This window comes from Pelodiscus sinensis, chromosome 12 (genome assembly GCF_049634645.1).
Source record: "Pelodiscus sinensis isolate JC-2024 chromosome 12, ASM4963464v1, whole genome shotgun sequence".
Classification (NCBI taxonomy): domain Eukaryota; kingdom Metazoa; phylum Chordata; order Testudines; family Trionychidae; genus Pelodiscus; species Pelodiscus sinensis.
This window is the reverse complement of record NC_134722.1, coordinates 33,654,886-33,674,517: the sequence shown is the minus strand read 5'-3', so window position 1 is coordinate 33,674,517 and position 19,632 is coordinate 33,654,886. Positions and strand designations below refer to the sequence as shown.

At 43.9% G+C, this 19,632-nt stretch overlaps 1 protein-coding gene across 13 annotated transcripts in view; it reads right to left on the bottom strand.

Annotated features, from left to right (window-relative positions):
* Positions 1 to 19,632, bottom strand: part of CHD9 (chromodomain helicase DNA binding protein 9) — a 218,551-nt gene that overhangs the window by 99,275 nt on the left and 99,644 nt on the right. For all 13 annotated transcript variants that reach the window (XM_075940258.1, XM_075940265.1, XM_075940262.1 and 10 more), the window contains 6 exons: positions 15,418 to 15,486; positions 15,253 to 15,308; positions 12,920 to 13,037; positions 12,017 to 12,103; positions 10,716 to 10,853; positions 3,704 to 3,825 (listed from right to left, as the gene is read on the bottom strand). In XM_075940258.1, coding sequence (XP_075796373.1) covers positions 3,704 to 3,825; positions 10,716 to 10,853; positions 12,017 to 12,103; positions 12,920 to 13,037; positions 15,253 to 15,308; positions 15,418 to 15,486 — 590 coding nt within the window. The remainder of the gene's footprint in view (positions 1 to 3,703; positions 3,826 to 10,715; positions 10,854 to 12,016; positions 12,104 to 12,919; positions 13,038 to 15,252; positions 15,309 to 15,417; positions 15,487 to 19,632) is intronic.

Here is a 19,632-nt window from a genome sequence, read left to right as displayed (position 1 = left end):
TTACTGTTACTCCTCATTTCATTTCATGAAATGAGGAGTAACAGTAGTTCGAACTAGGAAGCCTAGTTCGAACTACCTAGTTCATGCCCCGTGTAGCCGCGCTGCACGGGGTTCGAACCAGCGGGGTTTTAAAAATGGCGGCTCCCCGCTTATGCAAATGAAGCCCGGGAAATTCAAATCCCGGGCTTCATTTGCAAGTGCGGTATGCCTACATTACCCCGCTAGTTTGAACTAGTGGGGTAGTGTAGACATACCCTTACTGATCACCTGAGTGAGGAAGGACCTACTTAGGCGATCCACTGTTACATTGTTCATCACTGGGAGATAAGAAACCTGCAGGTGTATGAAGTGGGCTATACAAAACACCCATAGGAGCCTCCTAGTGCAGTAGAGGGAAGATCTTGTGCCGCCCTGCTTGTTCATATAAAACATGGCAGTAATATTGTCTGTCATAACTGTCATGCTATGATGTTCCATAGTGGCGTGAAAGGTCTGACAGGACAAGCAAACGGTTCTGAGCTCCTTGACATTGATGTGCAAGATCATCTTGTCATCTGACCATCTGCTCTGAGTCCACAGATCCTTCAGGTGCGCTCCCTATCCCAGATCTGATGCATCTTTTACTAGCATCATATCTGGCTGGGGGTCTGAAAGGGGACCCTCCTGCATACCGCTTGAGGGTTCACTCACTACAACAGGGTCTGGAGGACATTTGATGAAATGGTAAGTATCCGATCCAGTTGTCCTGACTTGGATGGTAAATTGAAGCGCCCTGCCTGCAGTGCTCTGAGCCTCAATCTGACATTTGTAACCACATGGGTGCATGCTGCCATGTGACTGAGCAAGCTCAGGCAGCTTCTGGCCATGATTGTGGGACTTTACTGCAGTGATTGAATGACCTGGCACATGGCCTGGAACCTGGAATGCAGCAGGGAGGGTCTGGCTGTCATGGAGTCAAGTATTGTCCCAATGAATTCTATACTTTGGGTGGGGACGAGAATGGACTTTCCTAAGTTGAGAAGTATGCCAAATCTCTGAAATGTGTCCTTTACTAGGCCAACATGGGTCTCTACCAGCTTCTTGGAGCAGCCCTTCAGCAGGCAGTCGTCAAGGTAGGAATACACCTCTATCCTCTTCTTGAAGAAGAATGCTGCCATTACTGCCATGCACTTAATGAATATACGGGAGCTATAGAGAGGACAAGGGGGAGCACTGTCAACTAGTAATTCACCTGACTTACCACAAACTGGAGGAAACATCTGTGAGGTCAGTAAATGTCTATATGAAAATAAGTGTCCTTCATATTGAGGCTGCATACCAATCTCCTGGATTCAGGGAGGGGATAATCAAAATGACTGAAAACAAGCGCAACTTCAGTTTCAACAGGAACTTGTTGAAGCCGCAGAGGTCCAAGATAGCCTGAGACACCCTTGCACTTTCAGAAAGAGGAAATAATGGACATAATATCCATTTCCTCTGAACCCTATTGCCCTCATGATGAGAAGTGACTGCATTTCCTACTGAAGGAGCTGCTTGTGAGAGCAGTCCCTGAAGAGGGACAGAGAAGGAGGGTAGAGGGTGTAAAACTGGAGTGCACAGCCTAGACCTACTGTCCTTACAACCCAGAAGTCCAATGTGATGAAGGCTTATGCCCAGTAGAAGGAGAATAAACAGCTGCCAAACTATGGGGAAGGATCTGGGGCAGGTACTGGTTCACAGCTGTTGAGTGTCCCATCAAAACCAGAGATTGGGGCTAGACTGGGACTTAGGTGGACCTTGGTCTGGCTTGAGAACCAAGAAGGGGATCTCTGCATGTTATTATAGCCCTTATGCCGGTACAAGTCCTGGTAGGGCTAGGGGTAGAATTGGAGCTGGTGGTACTGGCGAGGCCTGAAGGGGTTCCTCTGCATGGACAGAGTGTGCATCCCTAGGGAGCACATCATGGCCCTGGTTTCCTTCATGCTATGGAAGTGGGAATCCATTTGCTCCAAGAACAGCCCTGAGTCAAGAGGAGGTCTTACAAGATTCACTGGACATCTGGAAGGAGACTTGAAGACTGTAACCAAGCTGACCTCCACATAATTTCTGTAGCCAGTGAGGGGGCTGCTGAGTCAGTCACATCTGGAGAGGCTTAGAGGGATGTCCTAGCCACTGCCTACCCTTCCTTGGCCAATGCTGCAAAGTCTATGCCTCTGACAGAATCTCCTTAAACTTTTTGGATGCACCCTGGGTACTGAAACTGTATTTGCTGAGGACAGCCTGCTGGTTGCTATCTGGAGCTGGAGTCCTCTCACAGCATACCCTTTCCTCCTGAAAATGTTGTGACACTCTGCCTCTTTGGCGATGGAGCTGGCTGGCCCTGCTGCTCCCCCTTGTGCAGAGCTGATACCACCAAGGAACATGGAGGACAATGGGAGTACATATATTCAGACCCCTTGGATGGGGCGTAATACTTCCTCTCCACACCTCTGGCTGTTGGGGGAAATGGGAGGCTGGGATTTGCAAATAGTGAGATTACTTTTCTCTATCATTATGAAGAGCAGGACAACTTTGGAGGGCCCTTCCAGAGCCAGAATGTCCATCATCAGGTCCTCCACCTCAGCCACTTCTTTCTGAGTGACCATATTACAGTCCATTGCATGAAGATCATCTTGGGAGGCTTTATGGTCTATTGGGGGAGGTCCTGATGGGGACGACCCAAGCACTACCTTGTCCAGGGAAGAGAAGGAAAAGGCCACTGGAGGAGCAGGGTTGTTCTGTTCCTCAGATGGTTCTGGTTTGAACAAGTTACCCTGATGACTGCCCAACGAAGCTAGCCCCTGTTTCTCTGGAGGTGGGTGACGGGAGGGATCACGTGATGTGTTCCCTTCCTCTGGGGCATCTGGTATTGGCCACTGTTGGCAAGATAGGATACTGAGCTAAATGGACTGTTGGTCTGACGCAGTATGGCTATTCTTATGTTCTGCAGGCCCCTGCAGCTGCACGACCTTATAGGTCAACCGGTAATTTACACTAGATGGCTTAGAGATGGAAACCTCTGGCAAGTGAGGGGCCAAAGAGAGGGCCTGTGGCAACTTAGGGAGGCATGTTCCTGATGCCACTGATAGAGGTCATGGAAGGCACACCCTGGACTTGGTGATATACTCAGAGGTCCAAAACGGGTTTGAAGGATTTGCAGACTTAAAATGGTCTGCTTGGTGAGCTTGCCGCAGACAGGAGTTGTGGGGGTCACAGTTAGGTATAGGCTTACAGGAGGAACCACAAGTCTTGAAGCCTTGGGCTTGTGGCATAGTACAGTGCCCAAGGAAGGCAATAGATTTATCTACCAACTCAACCACTAAAGAGAGAACAATAATTATGAACAATGAATATGAACTAAGCTAAGGAATGGCGCACTTGCACAGCAGGCAAGCAATATTCCATTGCTATTACAGTTGGAAAGCAGGAAGCGAAGGAGGGACGGGTCAGCAGTGTTATATATAGCGCCATATACTGGCACCACTCTGGGGGCTCCTTGTATGACCCTACGGAGCTGCTAGGGAAAAGTTTCCAACATCCGTGAAAGTAACATACACAAACCTTCCTTAGAATTGACAGGAACAAGCACTCAAAGAAGTAGTAAAGCACTAGTCCTTCACTACTATATTCTAATCCATTTTACCTGCATTGATAACATTTACATCAAAATGTTTAGTTCCCTTACCTATTGTACCAGTTGAAAAGGAGCCAGTTGAGCCCTTCCAGTTGGTATTCCCTGAGCTGGTTGCCATTTTTATATTCTCTGGACTGTTCTATCTTCTTCCAGGAGTTAGGAGGTGGTCGGTCCTTAGAGGGAAAACAAAAATATTCTAACTAAGCATAAATATTTTCCTGCTGCCATAACATCTCTATACTCAGTCTTCCTCAGGGAGTGACTTGAAGGATTTTGATTCACTTGTTTTTCTGTGGTTGGGAAGTTTCTTGGTATTGTTAGTAGCTATTGTTTAAATTAATTCATGAATGCGAACTTAGGTTTATTTATTATTAGAAAGAGAAGATTACTCACCTTAGCTGTAACTGATGTTCTTTGAGATGAGCGTCCCTGGGGGTGCTCAACAGCAGGTGTCAGTGTGTCCCAGAGCTGCAGAGAGGATTCTTCCTAGCAGTGCTTTGGGGGCCGCACATGCGTGGTGCTATCCAGCACTACCATGCATGCGCGGTCACTCTCCCCTCAGTTCATTCTCTATCCGGAACCCGGCCTGGTGGAAAAGATTTTTTTGGGGGGCGGGTCCAAAGTAGAGGGGAAGAAGGGAGGGTACTGAGGCACCTCCAGGGATGCTCATCTCTAAGAATGTCTGTTACAGACACAGTGAGTAATCGCCTCTTCAAGAGAGAGACGTCTCTGGGGGTGCTTCACAGGTAGGTGACTGCAAAGCAACTTGTCCTATAGAGGTAAGGACTTTGGATCAAGCAGGTAAGCGGTATTCCGTATGACCTTTGCTACTCTTGTGGAGTGCAAAGGGCCTGCAGAAAGTGCACAGTGCTTACTGAAAGTTTGTTCTGATAGCCATGTAGTGGCAGTGCATATATCATCAATGGGAACCTTCCTCAAGTAAGCGACTGAAGTGGCGACTGCTCTCGTGGAGTGTGCACAGAGTGAGGTAGGCGGTGGCAAACTATTCAAGTCGTAGCACATTATGATGCAATCAGAGATCAAATGGGATAATCTTTGAGATGATATCTGATGTTCCTTGCTATGATCCGCAATGGAGACAAAAAGTCTTGGGGATGATCTAAAGGTTCTTGTTCTGTGAAGGTAGAAGGAGAGCGCCCTGTGGATGTCGACCATGTATATCTGTGCCTCGAAAGATCTGGCATGAGGCTTGGGAAAAAAATTCAGATAAGTGTATTATCTGATTAAGGTGGAAGGCAGAGTGTACTTTAGGTAAGAACTTTGCATGTCACTGAGACTGTCCTTAAAAAAGATGGTGAAAAGTGGGTTTGCCATTAGCCATTTCTCCCACCCGATGTGCTGATGTTACTGTAATTTAAGAATGTCGTTTTAAGTGTTAAATGGAGAAGGGAGCATGTGACCACAGGTTCGAATGGAGGTTTGGAGATTGTGGTTTGTACCATATGTACGTCCCAAGATGCCGGTGGGGCAGCAACATCAGGATATAATGCCTGTAGGCCTGTGAGGAAGCGTTTGGTTGTGGGATGTGCAAAGACTGTGGTATCATCAATAGTCATATGGAACGTCATTATTGCTGCGAGATGTACTCTAATTGAGCTCATGGAAAGGTGTGATTGCTTAAGGTGCAATAAGTATTGAAAGACTGCAGATAGAGGGCTTCCTTTAGCGCTATGTTACAGGAAGCAGCCCAATGTACCAAACAAGATCATTAGTTACTCTACATCATCTTGGTTATGGAGGAACAACTCCTTTACCTGGTCTGAACATTGGAATTCTATGCGCATGAACCATCAAGGTACCATGCCTTGAGGTGAAGCGTGAGATACTGTGGATGGGGAGCTTCAGTTCCTGGTTGGAATAATATGCTCCGGTTGCCTGGGAGCACAACTGGGCGATGTAGGGTCATTCTGTTCAGGAAAGGAAACCACAGTTGCTGAGGCCAACAAGGCCCTATTAGAATAACCCTCACCTTTTCACTCCATATTTTCTATGAGTACCCTGTTGAGGAGGGGAAAGGGAGGGAATGCATTGAGTAGATCAGGGCTACTTAATACGCAGCCCGCAGGCTGCATGCGGCCCACAGCCCGTTTGTTTGCGGCCCATGGTGCGGTTTAGGTTTACTCAGGGCTCAACATGCAGCCTGCAGGTGGGAGCCAAAACAAAAAAGTAGTCAATGTAATGGTCTTCTATTAATATGCGTTTTAGTAGTTAAATTTCTGGACTGTCATTGCTCATTAAAAGTGTTGTTATATGGGTAGAAATCAGGTATATATTGCATTTTATTAATATCAGCAGAACTGATTTAAATGGGGCCTTTGTGTTGTATAGTCTTGCCTTAATCTTTGGGTTCTATAGTCTTGCCTTAATCTTTGTGTTCATGCCTGTCAGTGTGAAAGAAGCTATTTGCATATTTTGCATGTATATGCAACCATACTTAAGTTGCGGCCCTCGGCATGTGCTGTGAGTATCACTGTGGCCTCTGGGGCTTCCAAAGTTGAGTAGCCCCGGAGTAGATGACGGTCCCACTTGAGGATAAGAGCATCTCCAAGTGAATTCTTTCCTAAACCCGCCCTGGAGCAATCAAGTGGGCACTTTTTGTTTGTTTTGGTGGCAAACAAGTCTATGTGAGGGTATCCCTACAGTGCAAATCTCTCTGCTAGAAGCGAAGGATCGATCTGTCACTCATGATCCTGTGGTAGGGTTCTGCTGAGGGTGTTGGCTATGGCATTTAAGGCGTCAGGGAGATGGCATGCACTTATGGATATACCATGAGTAAGGCACCAATTCCAAAGTGTTATGGCTTCTGTGCAAAGGGTCTCAACTTCTTGCCTTGATTAGGCAATCGTTAAGGTACAGATATACGGTAACGTCCTGTTTTCTGAGGTTTTCTCCACTGCTAGCATCTTGGAGAAAAGCCTCAGCACCGTGGAAAGTCTGAAGAGCAGGTTCCTATATTGGCAGTGCTGCATACCTAGGGAGAAATGGAGAAACCGTCTATGAGCAGGGCAGATAGACACATGAAAATATCCATCTTGCAAGTCGAGACACAAAAGCCAATTGCCGAACGTCAGAGAGAGGAAAATGGTGGATAATGTAACCATTTGAACTTTTGCCTCTTTACGGATTTGTACAAGACCCTCAGATCCAAAATTGGATGCCAACATCCAGTTTTTTCTGCGTGAGGAAGTAATGAGAATAAAATCAAGTTCTCTGATATTCTGGGGTAACATGTTCTATAGCACCCAATTGTAGAAGGTGACCTACATCTTGTTGTAACAGTCTCATGAGAGGGGTCCCTGAAGAGGGATGGGATGGCTGGGTGGGAGGGATGGGGGAATGGACAGAAATGGGATGGCGTAGCCAAATGATATTTCATACCTACCTTTTTGCAGGTCTGTAGCACCCATATGTCAGATGTTATGTTGCACCATTTGTCACAGAATGGCAAAAGCTGATAGGTGAAAGGTTTCCTAGTTTTGGGAGCACTTGAGAAGGCAAGATGGTTTTCAGTTTCTCGACGAATGCCACAAATTTGCTTATTGGGCTGAGGTGGATGGTTCGTAGTGTTGCTCTGGTTGCGTCTCTGCTGCTTTCTGCCATGGCTGCATTTTTAGTATGGTGGGTACTCTTGCCTCTGGTATTGATACGTGAACTGTGGATATCTTGGCCTTTGGTATGTTTGGTGTCTATATTGCCGCCTCCTTTTTGCAGGTGTCTGAATACCAAGGGAATGTAGTGTGGCCTGAGAGTCTTTCATGGAATGGAAGATAAGGCATGTGTGGTGGTATGCATGGATATGGAGCCCAGAGGGGCATGTCCACATTGGTAGGGCGGGCAAATTCAGCATGGAACAAACATCCTGATGTTTCTGTGCCGAGAGACAGTTGGGGTGAGAAGAGTCCTGGTTCCTCATTGTCATCATTTGATAACAAGGTAGGTGATGACATGTATTTGGATGGTGCTTATCAGTGCTTAAAAATGGAGAGTTAAAAGTTGAGGAGACTGCAAGGTCTGTTTTATGCCGACAGCTAGATGTAGGAGTAAAGGGTATAGAAGCCAGTGATGTTGCACCAGGCACCAGCACCTGTGGTATTTCGGGGCAGAGCTTGCAGTGTGCGTATTTGCTGCCATCTGTAATGGCGGAATGGTGTCAATAGGCTGCCCCGTCAGCTGTTGCGGTGCCGTGGTAAGTGCTCTCGGCACTGTGATCTCAGGCACTGCGCTGATTGGCACTATGCTCGATGCCGAATTCTACGGGGCAGGCACTGAATGGACTGTAGCCGTATGAGCGCTGTGTGAGGCACATTTGTGGAAAGTCCAGTTAGCACCACAGGTGCCCAGTTTATCATATGTGCTGAGACGCAGTTTGTCAGCCTCTCTCGACTGCCTATCATTCAAACACTGTTTAGACAAGTGAAGGTCTTGAGTCAGAGAGGTGGCATGTTTTTTTGGGGATCTTTTGGGTTTGTCCCCCTTATCATTGGTAATCTGCTGAGAGCCCGTCTCTGAAGAAGGGTGCTGGCCCTTCATAAGCATCTTCAATCATAAGCATCTTCAAGTGGAGATCTCTGTCTCGCCACATTTGCACCTTAAGTTTAGTGCAGGGTGGGCAGTCCCATTGAACATGGGAGTCACCAAGATACTGGACACATTTTGCATGGCTGTTTGAGGCCGGCATTGCCTCATTGCAGTCTGTGCAATGTTTGAAACCGGGTGAGCCCACCATCCTGTATGCAGCAGGCAAACCAGCTTGGAGGAATGAACGAGGTGGGTTGGGTTTTCTTGGCAAAGAACTTGGCAAAATAACTAGGGAAAGGAACTTGGGTTAACTAAACTACTTATCTACAGATAACTATAGAGGAATGAAGAGCACTCTGGAGGTCCGTCTTGAGCCAGGGACAGTAGGAAGGAACGGAGGACAGAGTGGCCACGCATTCGTGGCAGTGCCAGACAGCACCACGTGGCCCCCAATGCACTGTTAGGAAGAATCCACTCTGCAGCACTGAAATGAACCGACACCTGTTGTGGAACACCCCCAGCGACTTCTCTCAAAGAAGAATGTTAGATAATTAATTGACTAGTTATGTAACCGCACAAAATAATATTGGTTACACGACTATTTAACAGTTCTCAGGCGTGAGCCCAGCAGCTAGTGTGCTCCCGGCCCCACTCCTGGGAAGCCACTTGTATCAGAGGGTGACAGTAGCCACTATCAGGCTGCGCTGGATCCCTTGGAGCAGCTTCACCTGATAGAGAGGCAGCAGCACGTGGTCGGGGGGAGAGCAGCTCATGTGAGCCGATATGCGCAAGGAGCTGGCTTGAAATCTGGCTTCCCATGTGTAGTAGCTCCCGCCTTTCTCCCCTCATCCTCCGTGCTGCTGTCTCTACCAGAGGCAGCAGCTCTGGGATTGGGGGGAGGGACACGCAGCTCCAGTGATTCCGATCCTCTCCTTACTGCCTTGATACAATTTAAACATAAATGCATATGGTAAAAAGATTGCTTTGAATGTTACAGGAAGAAAAAAGATTTAGAATTGACAGACTTAAACGGCCTACTAAATGTTTGTTCAGAAGCCGCTCCCATCACATTTGCTCTGTTTCATTGTGTTTCCTTACCCACAGCCAAAAGAATTAGGTAACAGATACATAAAACACTTTGGGGAAAAAAGTAACATTTTAAGCAAGTATCAGAGGAATTCAACAAGATACGAGCAAGAGAACTTAATACGGCCTTCAAAATAAATATAATGCAAAGCCTGCACATGAAGCAACGAGAAAAAAAAAATCTATTATTAAAAAAAAAAAAAAAAAAAATCACACACCATCCTCACCTCCCTGATTATTTTGCCATAAAGTAAAACCAGAGTTTTACTACACATGTTTTTATGGAACACTATCACAACGACATACGACTTATCTTTCAATAAAATAAGTATTTTGTCTTCATTCAGTGAAGCATGGAAGCATCTTAATCTAAAGTTTCAAAGCTAGTGTCTTTGTTGTACATAATTTTCTTCCTATTAGTTTTTCATGTGTACAATTACCGCCAAGAGCAGAAAAGTAAATCAGGAAATGGCTGTGGTATATATTGTGACAGTTACGTTTGCATATTTCCTCTGGTTTGGACAAGCAGGACCTGATTATCTCTATTTATTTTAGTAGTGAATTTCTATAAAAATGTTTTCTCTACTCACCACCAAGGCCTTTGGAAGTTCTACAGTGATAATTTACTTTGCATTGATTATTTTTCATTTTAAAACTTTGCAGAAAGTTAACAGATGATTTCTGTAATTTCTGTGATTAATAAAGTTAAATATCTTACTAACACATATATGCTGGCAGTAAATGAGAACAGGAACATTTATGGTAGAATCCCAGATTTACGAACTGACCAGTCAACCACGCACTTCATTTGGAACCAGAAGCACAGTATGCAATCAGGCAACAGACACAAAGGCAAATACTGAACGGTACTGTTAAGCTACTAAAAAATAAGTTTGAAAGTCAATGTTCTAAACTTTTGAAATAAAAACCAGAATGTTTTATTCAGAGTTACAAACATTTCAGTGTTATGAACAACCTCTATTCCCAAGACATCCCTAATTCCGAGGCTCTACTGAATCCATACTTAACCAAGAATGTCTTGCATGGGTAATAAGGGTCACAGACCTATTACAGTAGTTCTTCAGCTTTAGAGGCAGAACCAGAAATGTCTGTCACTGGCAAGATAATGTCCTTGATCACCCAGCCAGTTTTAGTTCTGCCTCCACAAGGGAGGGCAGTCTGTTCAAGACTCTCCCTGTTGCACAATATAACACATCTATGAACCTTAACTTACAAAATATGGAGCTTAAAAAACAAGTCTAGTAGCACTCCCCTCTTAAGTTTTTAAAACAGCTTTTAGAGCTGCTATGCAAAGGTGTTTAGTGTACACCTTTCACAGATTTTCAGTAAAACGTTTTCTATATTTTAACACAAACATTCACAGTGCATCAAAGGTTGAAGGGAAAAATCTTATTTGACAAATTAGGTATATTTTTACCAATCTCCTTGAGTCAGGCCTGGATGCGTGCAATTGTTCAAATTCTTCTATTTTTGCCTGGTCAACGTCTTCTTTTAACTCCCAAGTGCTGTCTTCGTATGGCAATGAACACCATTTTACTAGATAGTAAATAACAGGCTGCAGGGTAAAAATCCTTAATATTAGTAATTTGTGTACTATGGACTTGATGCAGAAATTAGTTCATGAGTTTCATAGCTCAAATTATGCAGGAGGTTAGAGTAAATGTCATAATAGTCTTTTCTGGCCTTAAAAAAAATAAAAACCTATGAATTTGTGACTCTTACAGCTAAATTTAATGTCATATATTCCCTTACCATGCTTCTTTGCATTTATCATTATTTAGTTATCTCATGTTTCTGTTTTGACTAAGTTTTTAGGAGGTTTTTTTTATTCTACTCTAAATACCTACTACGCATAGATTGCTATTATTTTATTAATGCTAATAAAAATCAGAGCCATCCCTAGAAAGGCATGGAGCCTAAGGCAACTCCCCTGGCCCCAGGCTCCACTTCCAGTCCACCCGTTCTCTAACACCCACCCCTATCCTGCCTTTTCTCATCCCTGCTCCATCCCCTTCCCTCAAGAGACACCACCTGAGGGTTACCTGGGGGGCACCTGGCACAGAATGATGGCAGGGTTCAGAGTGACCCAGCAGCCTGCTCCTCTCCACTGCCATCTCCCCCACCTGGGGTGCTCTGCTCCACTGCAGTGGCAGAAAGTGGAGTGCTCTGACCACAGACCAATGTGCTCTGCTCCCAAGCCTTGCATCACTCAAGCCAGGACTGGGGTGCTTTGCTTCCTGCTACTGTGTTGAAGTGGAGAGATTTGGCTGGGGAAGATGGTGGTGGTCGGAACGGAGCAGGCTGCTGAGTTGCTCTAGCTCCTGCGGCCCCGGTGAACGTAGGGGGGCTAAGCTCTGCTGCCAAGTAAGTCCCTATGCCATTCTAGGGTCCTGCACTTAACATGTGGGACTGTCCCATCCACAACTGAGGCAGCCGTGGTTGGGGCCTCCAAAGTGGAGCCTGGGGTGGCTGTCCTAAACCATCCTATGGATGGATCAGCTCTGATAAAAATAAAAGGCACTGCATTCCATAAAGTTTCTATTTTCCTTGGGCTCAAAATACCTATTGAACAAAAGGAACAATAAATTTATTTACACACCAATATTTCAATAAAAATCATTAATGAGACTCACATCATTAAGATTTTATTCTGAAGCCCACTAATATAAAAACAGGCAATACATTCACAAAACACATTACGTTTTGTCAAATATTTACCTCACCAGTGTCCTTATCTTCACAAAAGGAGACTTCTAGAACCCGGTCTACTTCAACATAATCAGGATTAAAAAGTTCTTCTTCCATCTTCAATTCAAGAGTAATATAATTAGTAATCTGAGGTTGTGTAGACAGGAGATCAATGCTGCTATGATTTAATATATCATCTTTACCTTTTTATGCATAAATATAAATAATCACAATCTAATGCTCAGGAGCTTTAGTCCACATTATCTACGTTAATAACACTCTGCTGTGACACCAATAGAAAACTCAGGCTTCTGATATGCTGAGATCACAGCCTATTATGCTGACCAATTCTGTTTACTTCCTTGTTCTCCCCTGGACTTTCTATATCTATCTGCTGTCTTGTCTTATCCTTAAGAGTCTAAGTCCTTTGGGGAAGTAGCAACTATCTTTTTGTTTTGTGTCTCTGCAGATCCTAGTCCATGACTAGATTCCCAGGCACTAAACAACAGAAATAACAATAAAAACAGCATTATCAAACAATCAATCAGAGACAGCGAATATCACAGAGAGACCTAGCTGAAGAATAGAAGTATTGTAATTTAGTATTGACATATAACTGTGACAGGGAGTTTGCACAATACAGTCCTACCCATATCTTGATGACTGAAAGGCAAAGTATCAGTCTCGCGTGATCACAAAGTTACCCAATTAATCCTGATTTGAAAAGATATAAGTACTTAAATAATTACAGATGACATATTTTTGCATCAAAATGTTATCTCTACTGAATTTAAGAAAGAGACAAGAATACAGGCCTCCCTTTTATTTAGCATTAAAATTCAAACACACAAATCAAAATAAATGCAAAAATAAAGGAGGACCTTGTTAAGCTTTTGGCAAGCAAAAATCTAATTTACTCTGTATTTTTCTTACATCTGCAAAAAAGTGGGCTCTTTGTGCTTGCCTCAGCTTGAACCGTTTAATTTTCTGCTGAATTCTTTTATCCTTCAGAAGCTGCTGTTCAGTGGCCCATTCACAGTGAAGATAGGAGCTAAAATTATAAAACATTATTACAAAAAGGTATTATACTTATTTTATCCTATAGTTTCAATACTCAACGTTAAATAAAATGGTCATCAAAAGCAGACAAGATATAGTAATGTGTCTTTACATACATTTTAATACAATACATTTTATTCTCCCTTCTCCTATGTACACTCATTTTAGATTGATTCCCCATACTCTTACAGAGCTCTTAATGAATATCAATCACCTTTTCCCTCTCTAGATCTGAAAAAACATCTTGGTCCCTAATTTTGCAATGTGTTGACATGGACTGATATCAACCCCTATGTACATGGAACCCCAATTAAGTTAAGGATCTCTATACATCTATAGCAGTTCACCCCCACGTTTCAGTTTGCAAGATCAGGACCTTTGTTCACACAGTGGTAAAACAATTAACATCTTCACAGAAACAGCCTATTAGAAAAAAAATTGCTGAATATGTTCCAGTTCTTTTAGTTGTAAAACCTATAACATCTGGGCCCCAATTCTTACACTGAGTAACAATTTGATGAGATTTTTCACATGCATAAAGTTAAGCAAGGGTTTAAGTCTTTGCAATTTAAAGACATTGGCAAAGAGAGAAAAAGGGGATGCACCATATGAAAGAAGGCTCTTTTTTTCATCACTAATCCTTACTATTTCCCACTTTGGATTCAAGATTATATTCTATAAGCTTTGTACACTTTATATGGCTTTGTTGCCTAGGAACAGAACTTGTATTCTGTTATAAGAAAAAATTCTGTGGCAAGTTTGGGTAAATTCTCCTGCAAGCCCCCACAGATATTTATGTTAATTTAATTTATTCTGTGCCTCGGAATTACCTTTCATTCTTATATTGCTTACCCTTCATGATTCATACTTGAAAATACTCATTAATGTAGAATTCATAAGTGATTATTTTCAGCAATAATGATGTTTTATAATACTTTGCACCAAGTTTTCTTGACAGCTTGACTTTATAGGATTCAACAGTTATGTCATCTCATTCAGGTGGCCCAGCTCAGAATCTCCTCCCCACCTCATATATGCCAGGAAAAGGGAAAACTTGTAAAAAGCTTTGATAGCAGCCTTCAGTTTCCTGAGGGGAGGGTCCAAAGAGGCTGGAGAAAGGCTGTTCACAGTAGTGACGTATGGCAGAACAAGGAGCAATGGTCTCAAGTTACAGTTGGAGAGGTCTAGGTTGGATATTAGGAAAAACTATTTCACTAGGAGGGTGGTGAAGCTCTGGAATGGGTTACCTAGGGAGATGGTGGAATCTCTCTCCCTAGAGGTTTTAAGTCTCGGCTTGACTAAGCCCTGGCTGGGTTGATTTAGCTGGAATTGGTCCTGCCTTGGGCAGGGGGCTGGACTTGATGACCTCCTGAGGTCTCTTCCAGTTCTATGATACTGTGGAAGCAAAAAATATGTCATACAGAAGGTCCTTATTTAATATGATGCAGCACTTGACAAAACAAAGCTTTTTTCAGGCTTTCTACAAACTCAAAAAGACAACACTTCTATGGCTTACCTTCTTCTGTTAGCATATTTAGGATTGCTCAACTAAAAGAGCTAGAAACGTTTTTCTTAATGAAAGCTGAGATTCAGGAATACTTGGCACAATGAATATTTCATTTTTCATTTTTTATTTAAATAAACAGGAATGCTATTTCATGTGAATTTGAAAAAAAAATGTTGTTCATTGTGACTATGAATTCAATCTATTCTCTTAGGAGTTAATATCTCAGAATAAAATTATACCAATTGCCAAGTGCTGAGTCAACAAACACAAACAGATGAGTACTGGGAGGACAAATAGTTTCAGATTTACTTAATATAAAATCTAGGAAATTAAAATTAACATCAGGCAATTACCTCTTGAAAAATCTGTCCTATATGCAAACTCATTCTGTAGTCAGAGACCACAACATTATTACTGTACACTTGTTATGTTCTAGGCATAAGCACTATTAATTATTTGTGTGCTTGGAGTTAATGTATGAACTGAATAAACAAAGTAATTTACATTTTTAAAAATGAATGGGAACACCTACAAAGAAATTACTAAACAGGAGGAAAGATGTCAAAATTTAACTGTAAGTGATTTTAAACATGGTTCTAATTGATGCAACCTATAATGTATAAATGACTAAAGGCTAGAAGACTTCTTTTGCTTTTTAAGTAGCTAACTTTTCAAACAAACAACTAACTATAATACTTACTAGTTCTTGTATTTTACAAAAAATTCTTCTTCTTCCATTGTCATTCCAGCAGATATCTAAGAAAGTAAATACATGACTTTTAGACTCATGGGCATTTAACACACATATTAGAATAAATAATTCCCTCATGCATACACCACCCTCATGTTAGTCACAATTACTCACTTCTTTCTTCACTATCCTGGAGGATAAAATTTTATCTACAATTGCTGCATCTTCTTCACTTGGATTCTCCTAATAAATGTGCAAAAATAATTAAATTACTACAGTCAACATAAGGCAATCTCTTTAGAGTGGTGTAGGGCTGAAACAGCCTCAGGAACACAGTGGTATGTTAAAAATCAATATTTACTGCAAAAACAATTTATTTTTTGCTTTTCCTTAAGATACATAAACTTTCTGTTTCCTTTCAAACAGGGACAAAAAGTCTTTCAATAACTCTTTCAGGTGACTGGTTATTAACTTGTCAGCTTTATTTAAAAAAATTCAGATGAACAGAAACGAGTATTTTTTAAAGTGTATTTTAAAGAAATCATTGCACCCGTTACTTTCGTGAGGTCAAGTCAATCCATTTTCTGTACCATGTATATGCAGAGCAGTAGTACTTGGATGTAAGAATGTAATCCTGAAGTTCCAACATATATTAGCATTTTGCTGATCTATTACACTATTTTGTCTTTCACCTAGAAGTATAAAATAGTTTCCATGTTTCAAAAATGGAGTGCCTAGTTCGGTGAAGCTCACAGTAACAAAGGCCTCTGGGTTTTATATATTCATGAAAATGCTTTATTGGACTGAATCCAGAACATTTTAATAAAACTTCCTTTTTACATTGTATGTAAAATGGCATAACTTTTAATAGGTACTTATATTTAACTGAAACTTAATTATGCTAATATTTTTGCTAAAGGAGGAAAAGTGTTAATGGGCCATTTAGCTGACAGCATTCATGAAAACTTACCAAGACATCAAATACATTTATCTAACTGTACTTTAATAATAACCATGTTTTAATTTCTAATTGCTTTCTTTGAAGGTTAAGCCTGCTTATTATATTACTTTATTATAGGTCAGACTAGCACATTTACTCGGCATTGCTCAGGTCCTTAAGGAGGGGCTCTGGGCAGGGAGTTATAGGGGTGAAGGATTCAGGGTTGGGGCTCAGGAGGAGCTTTGGGCAGGGGAGTGCCTGTGCGTTTGTAGTAGTGAAGGTGGGGGATTAAAGCCAAGATCCATATCAGGGCTGCTTGCTCTTCCCCTTCTCGTCCCTGTTAGTGAGCAAGAGTAAAATGCACATCTCATCTGCCCCTTGAGATCCCTACCCAGAGTGAGTAATGCAGCAAACTGTGCACTTCCTCCTTGCTCCCTGACAAAGGACAACAGCCAGCAAAATCCCCATATGACTCTGGGAGAAGAGGGGAGCTTCAGCCCTCCCTCCCTAAAAAGCTCCTAGAGGGTGGGAGGCTCAGTGATAGAGCAGTCCCAAAGGGGGATGGGATTGCCCCTGCTGAGCCCTTTTCACATGCCTGGTGATTCTGTCTCTCTGTTTCTCATAAAACCATACAGAAATCCCATTCCAGGCACATCCCATTTTCCTGGAACAACAAAACCCTCACTGTACTTTAAGTTACGATAAGAGGAAGCTGTATACTGAATATGGTGATTCTAGCTCTTACCATTTAGAAGGAGTTCTTGAACAGACAGACACACGAAAGCTCTCAAATATAGAATAAATGGGGCATTATTCAGCACAATATATCCTACACGAGCTATGGATATCTTGTAAAGATGTTTTTGAAAAAATTGCTTGATATGTACTTGGTTAGGTTACTTCTTATCCTTGTAGAAAAATCATCTGGAACCAGCAATGTGCTGGTTTACGTATTAGAGAATACATACACATATGTTAATGTCTCATGGAAAGTTAGAAATCTTTGAAGTAAAGTGAGTAGTTATCTCTAGAATCTTTGTCTTTTCTTCTTTAGTTTTTTTGGGATCTCTCAATGAAAATAGGGCATGAACTCTTTACCACTATTTAGTTTCTAAAATCACACCCTTCTTTGAGTTATCAATATAACTAATCATTTCAACATCAAACCGACGTCACCTGAAATCATAGTTTTCCATCATAAACCCCCCAAAATATACCTATCAAAAAAAGCCATACAAGTTGATGCTTTTCCCTGACTAAAATTAACTGAATTTTAATTGCCCTAGCCATAATTTATATGGGTATCAGTTGAACATAATGTGTTTATTCATATATTTAAATTTTTTAAGCAAGTCTAAAGCCTATCAGAACCATCTATCATAATAAAACAAACAGAATTGCAATTTATATTTCTTATATATACACCAAATACTTCAATGTTTCTGTTCTGTATTTCCAACAAATATGGCTTGGGGTCTCAGACCAAGTGATGGGGCTTGCCACACAGGTTCAGGCTAATAGCCCTGGTTCAGTTAATACAGATAGCTTGATAATGGAGGCTCAGATAAAACAAGGTTCTACTGTATATATTTTTATATTTTTTCCATCAAATGTAAAAACTAAAAGAATCACTGTAAAAATGCAAATTCTGTGTTTTTCCACAGCAAACAGACTTCTAGGATCACTGGGTATCACAAAGAGTAGTACAGTAGTTCTCAAACTGCGGTCCACAGACCACTAGTGGTCTACAGACACCTTGCTGGTGGTCCGTGGCTTGAGCTCAGTCCCTCCTCCCCTCCCTGTGCGGCACGCAGCCTGTGATGGTACTCCAGCCTCATGGCCCCTACCGCTGTAAGGTTGGTGCACTAGCACCAGCTTCCCACAGGGGGCTTCCTCTGGATCTGACCCGTGGGGAAGAAATGGAGCCAGAAGCAGCTCTGCACACTGCCGCTCCCCTTACTCTCACTGGTGGATACATTGACTGGAAGCTTTTCTCGCTGCTCTCATTGGTCAGAATCTGGCCAATGAGAGCAGCAAGAGGCTGTCCCTGGGACACGGTGCCTAGGAGTGGCGGTGGGCCCCAAATGCACGTAAGTGACCTTCCTTCCCCACATGCCCAGACCCCACACCCCCTCATCCACACAACCCCACCAAGACCCCACCACCCCCAGCGGCTGACTTGGGGACGCCTGGGGCAGAGCAGCTGGGGTGCTGCTGGGTTGGTCCAGAGCGGCGCTGCGGGACCAACCCGGCAGCCCCCAGCTGCTCTACCCCAGGGGTAGGCAAGAAAAGCCTGGTCTGCTGGGGGGGGGGGGCACTAGCTGCACCTCCCCTCCCCCCAGCAGACCAGGGGGACAGGAGCAAAGCCGCGGAGCACGCCCCGCAGCAGGACAGCCCAAGCGCGCCCAGGCTGTCCCACTGCGGGCATGCTCCAAGGCTTTGCTCCCCGTCTCCCTGCAGACCAGGGAGACGGAGAGCAAAGCCGTGGAGCACGCCCGCAGCGGGACAGCCCAAGCGCGCCCGGGCTGTCCCGCTGTGGGCGTGCTCCAAGGCTTTGCTCCCCGTCTCCCTGCAGACCAGGGAGACGGTGAGCAAAGCCGCGGAGCACGCCCGCAGCGGGACAGCCCAAGCGCGCCTAGGCTGTCCCACTGCGGGCATGCTCCAAGGCTTTGCTCCCCGTCTCCCTGCAGACCAGGGAGACGGAGAGCAAAGCCGTGGAGCACGCCCGCAGCGGGACAGCCCAAGCGCGCCCGGGCTGTCCCGCTGCGGGCGTGCTCCGCGGCTTTGCTCCTGTCCCGCTGGTCTGCTGGGGGGGAGGTCCAGCAAAGCCGCTGGACCTCCCCAGCAGACCAGGGACACCAGAGCAAAGCCGCCGCCTGGGCGGCTTTGCTCGTTTGCCCGGGAGGAAAGCCGCCCAGGCGGCGGCTTTGCTCGGGTGTCCCTGGTCTGCTGCGGGGGGGGGGGGGGGGGGGGGTCCAGCGGCTTTGCTGGACCCCCCCAGCAGACCAGGGGGACAGGAGCAAAGCCGCCCAGGCGGTGGGAGTCCCGCCGCCTGGGTTGCTTTGCTCGGGTGTCCCTGGTCTGCTGGGGGGGTCCAGCGGCTTTTCTGGACCCTCTAGCAGACCAGGGAGACCGGGAGAAGCTTTTCTTGCCCCGGAGGACACGGGTGGCAATCCGCCGCCCGTGAGCTCCGGGGCGAGAAAAGCCCCGTTCGTAAGTGCGGATCTAATGTAAGTTGGATCCGCGTAAGTCGGGGACTGCCTGAACTTTTCCTTAAAATTTCAAAAAAAAAGACAAAAATTTTAAAAAGTTAAACAGACCACTTCAAGCTGGTAAAGAATGCTTGACTTTGATAGTTCAGTATCACCATAAAATTAATAAGAATTAAACATGTGTAAATAAACTTCAGGATTATGCTGCAAAATGCTGTACATGACAGCCTCACCAGC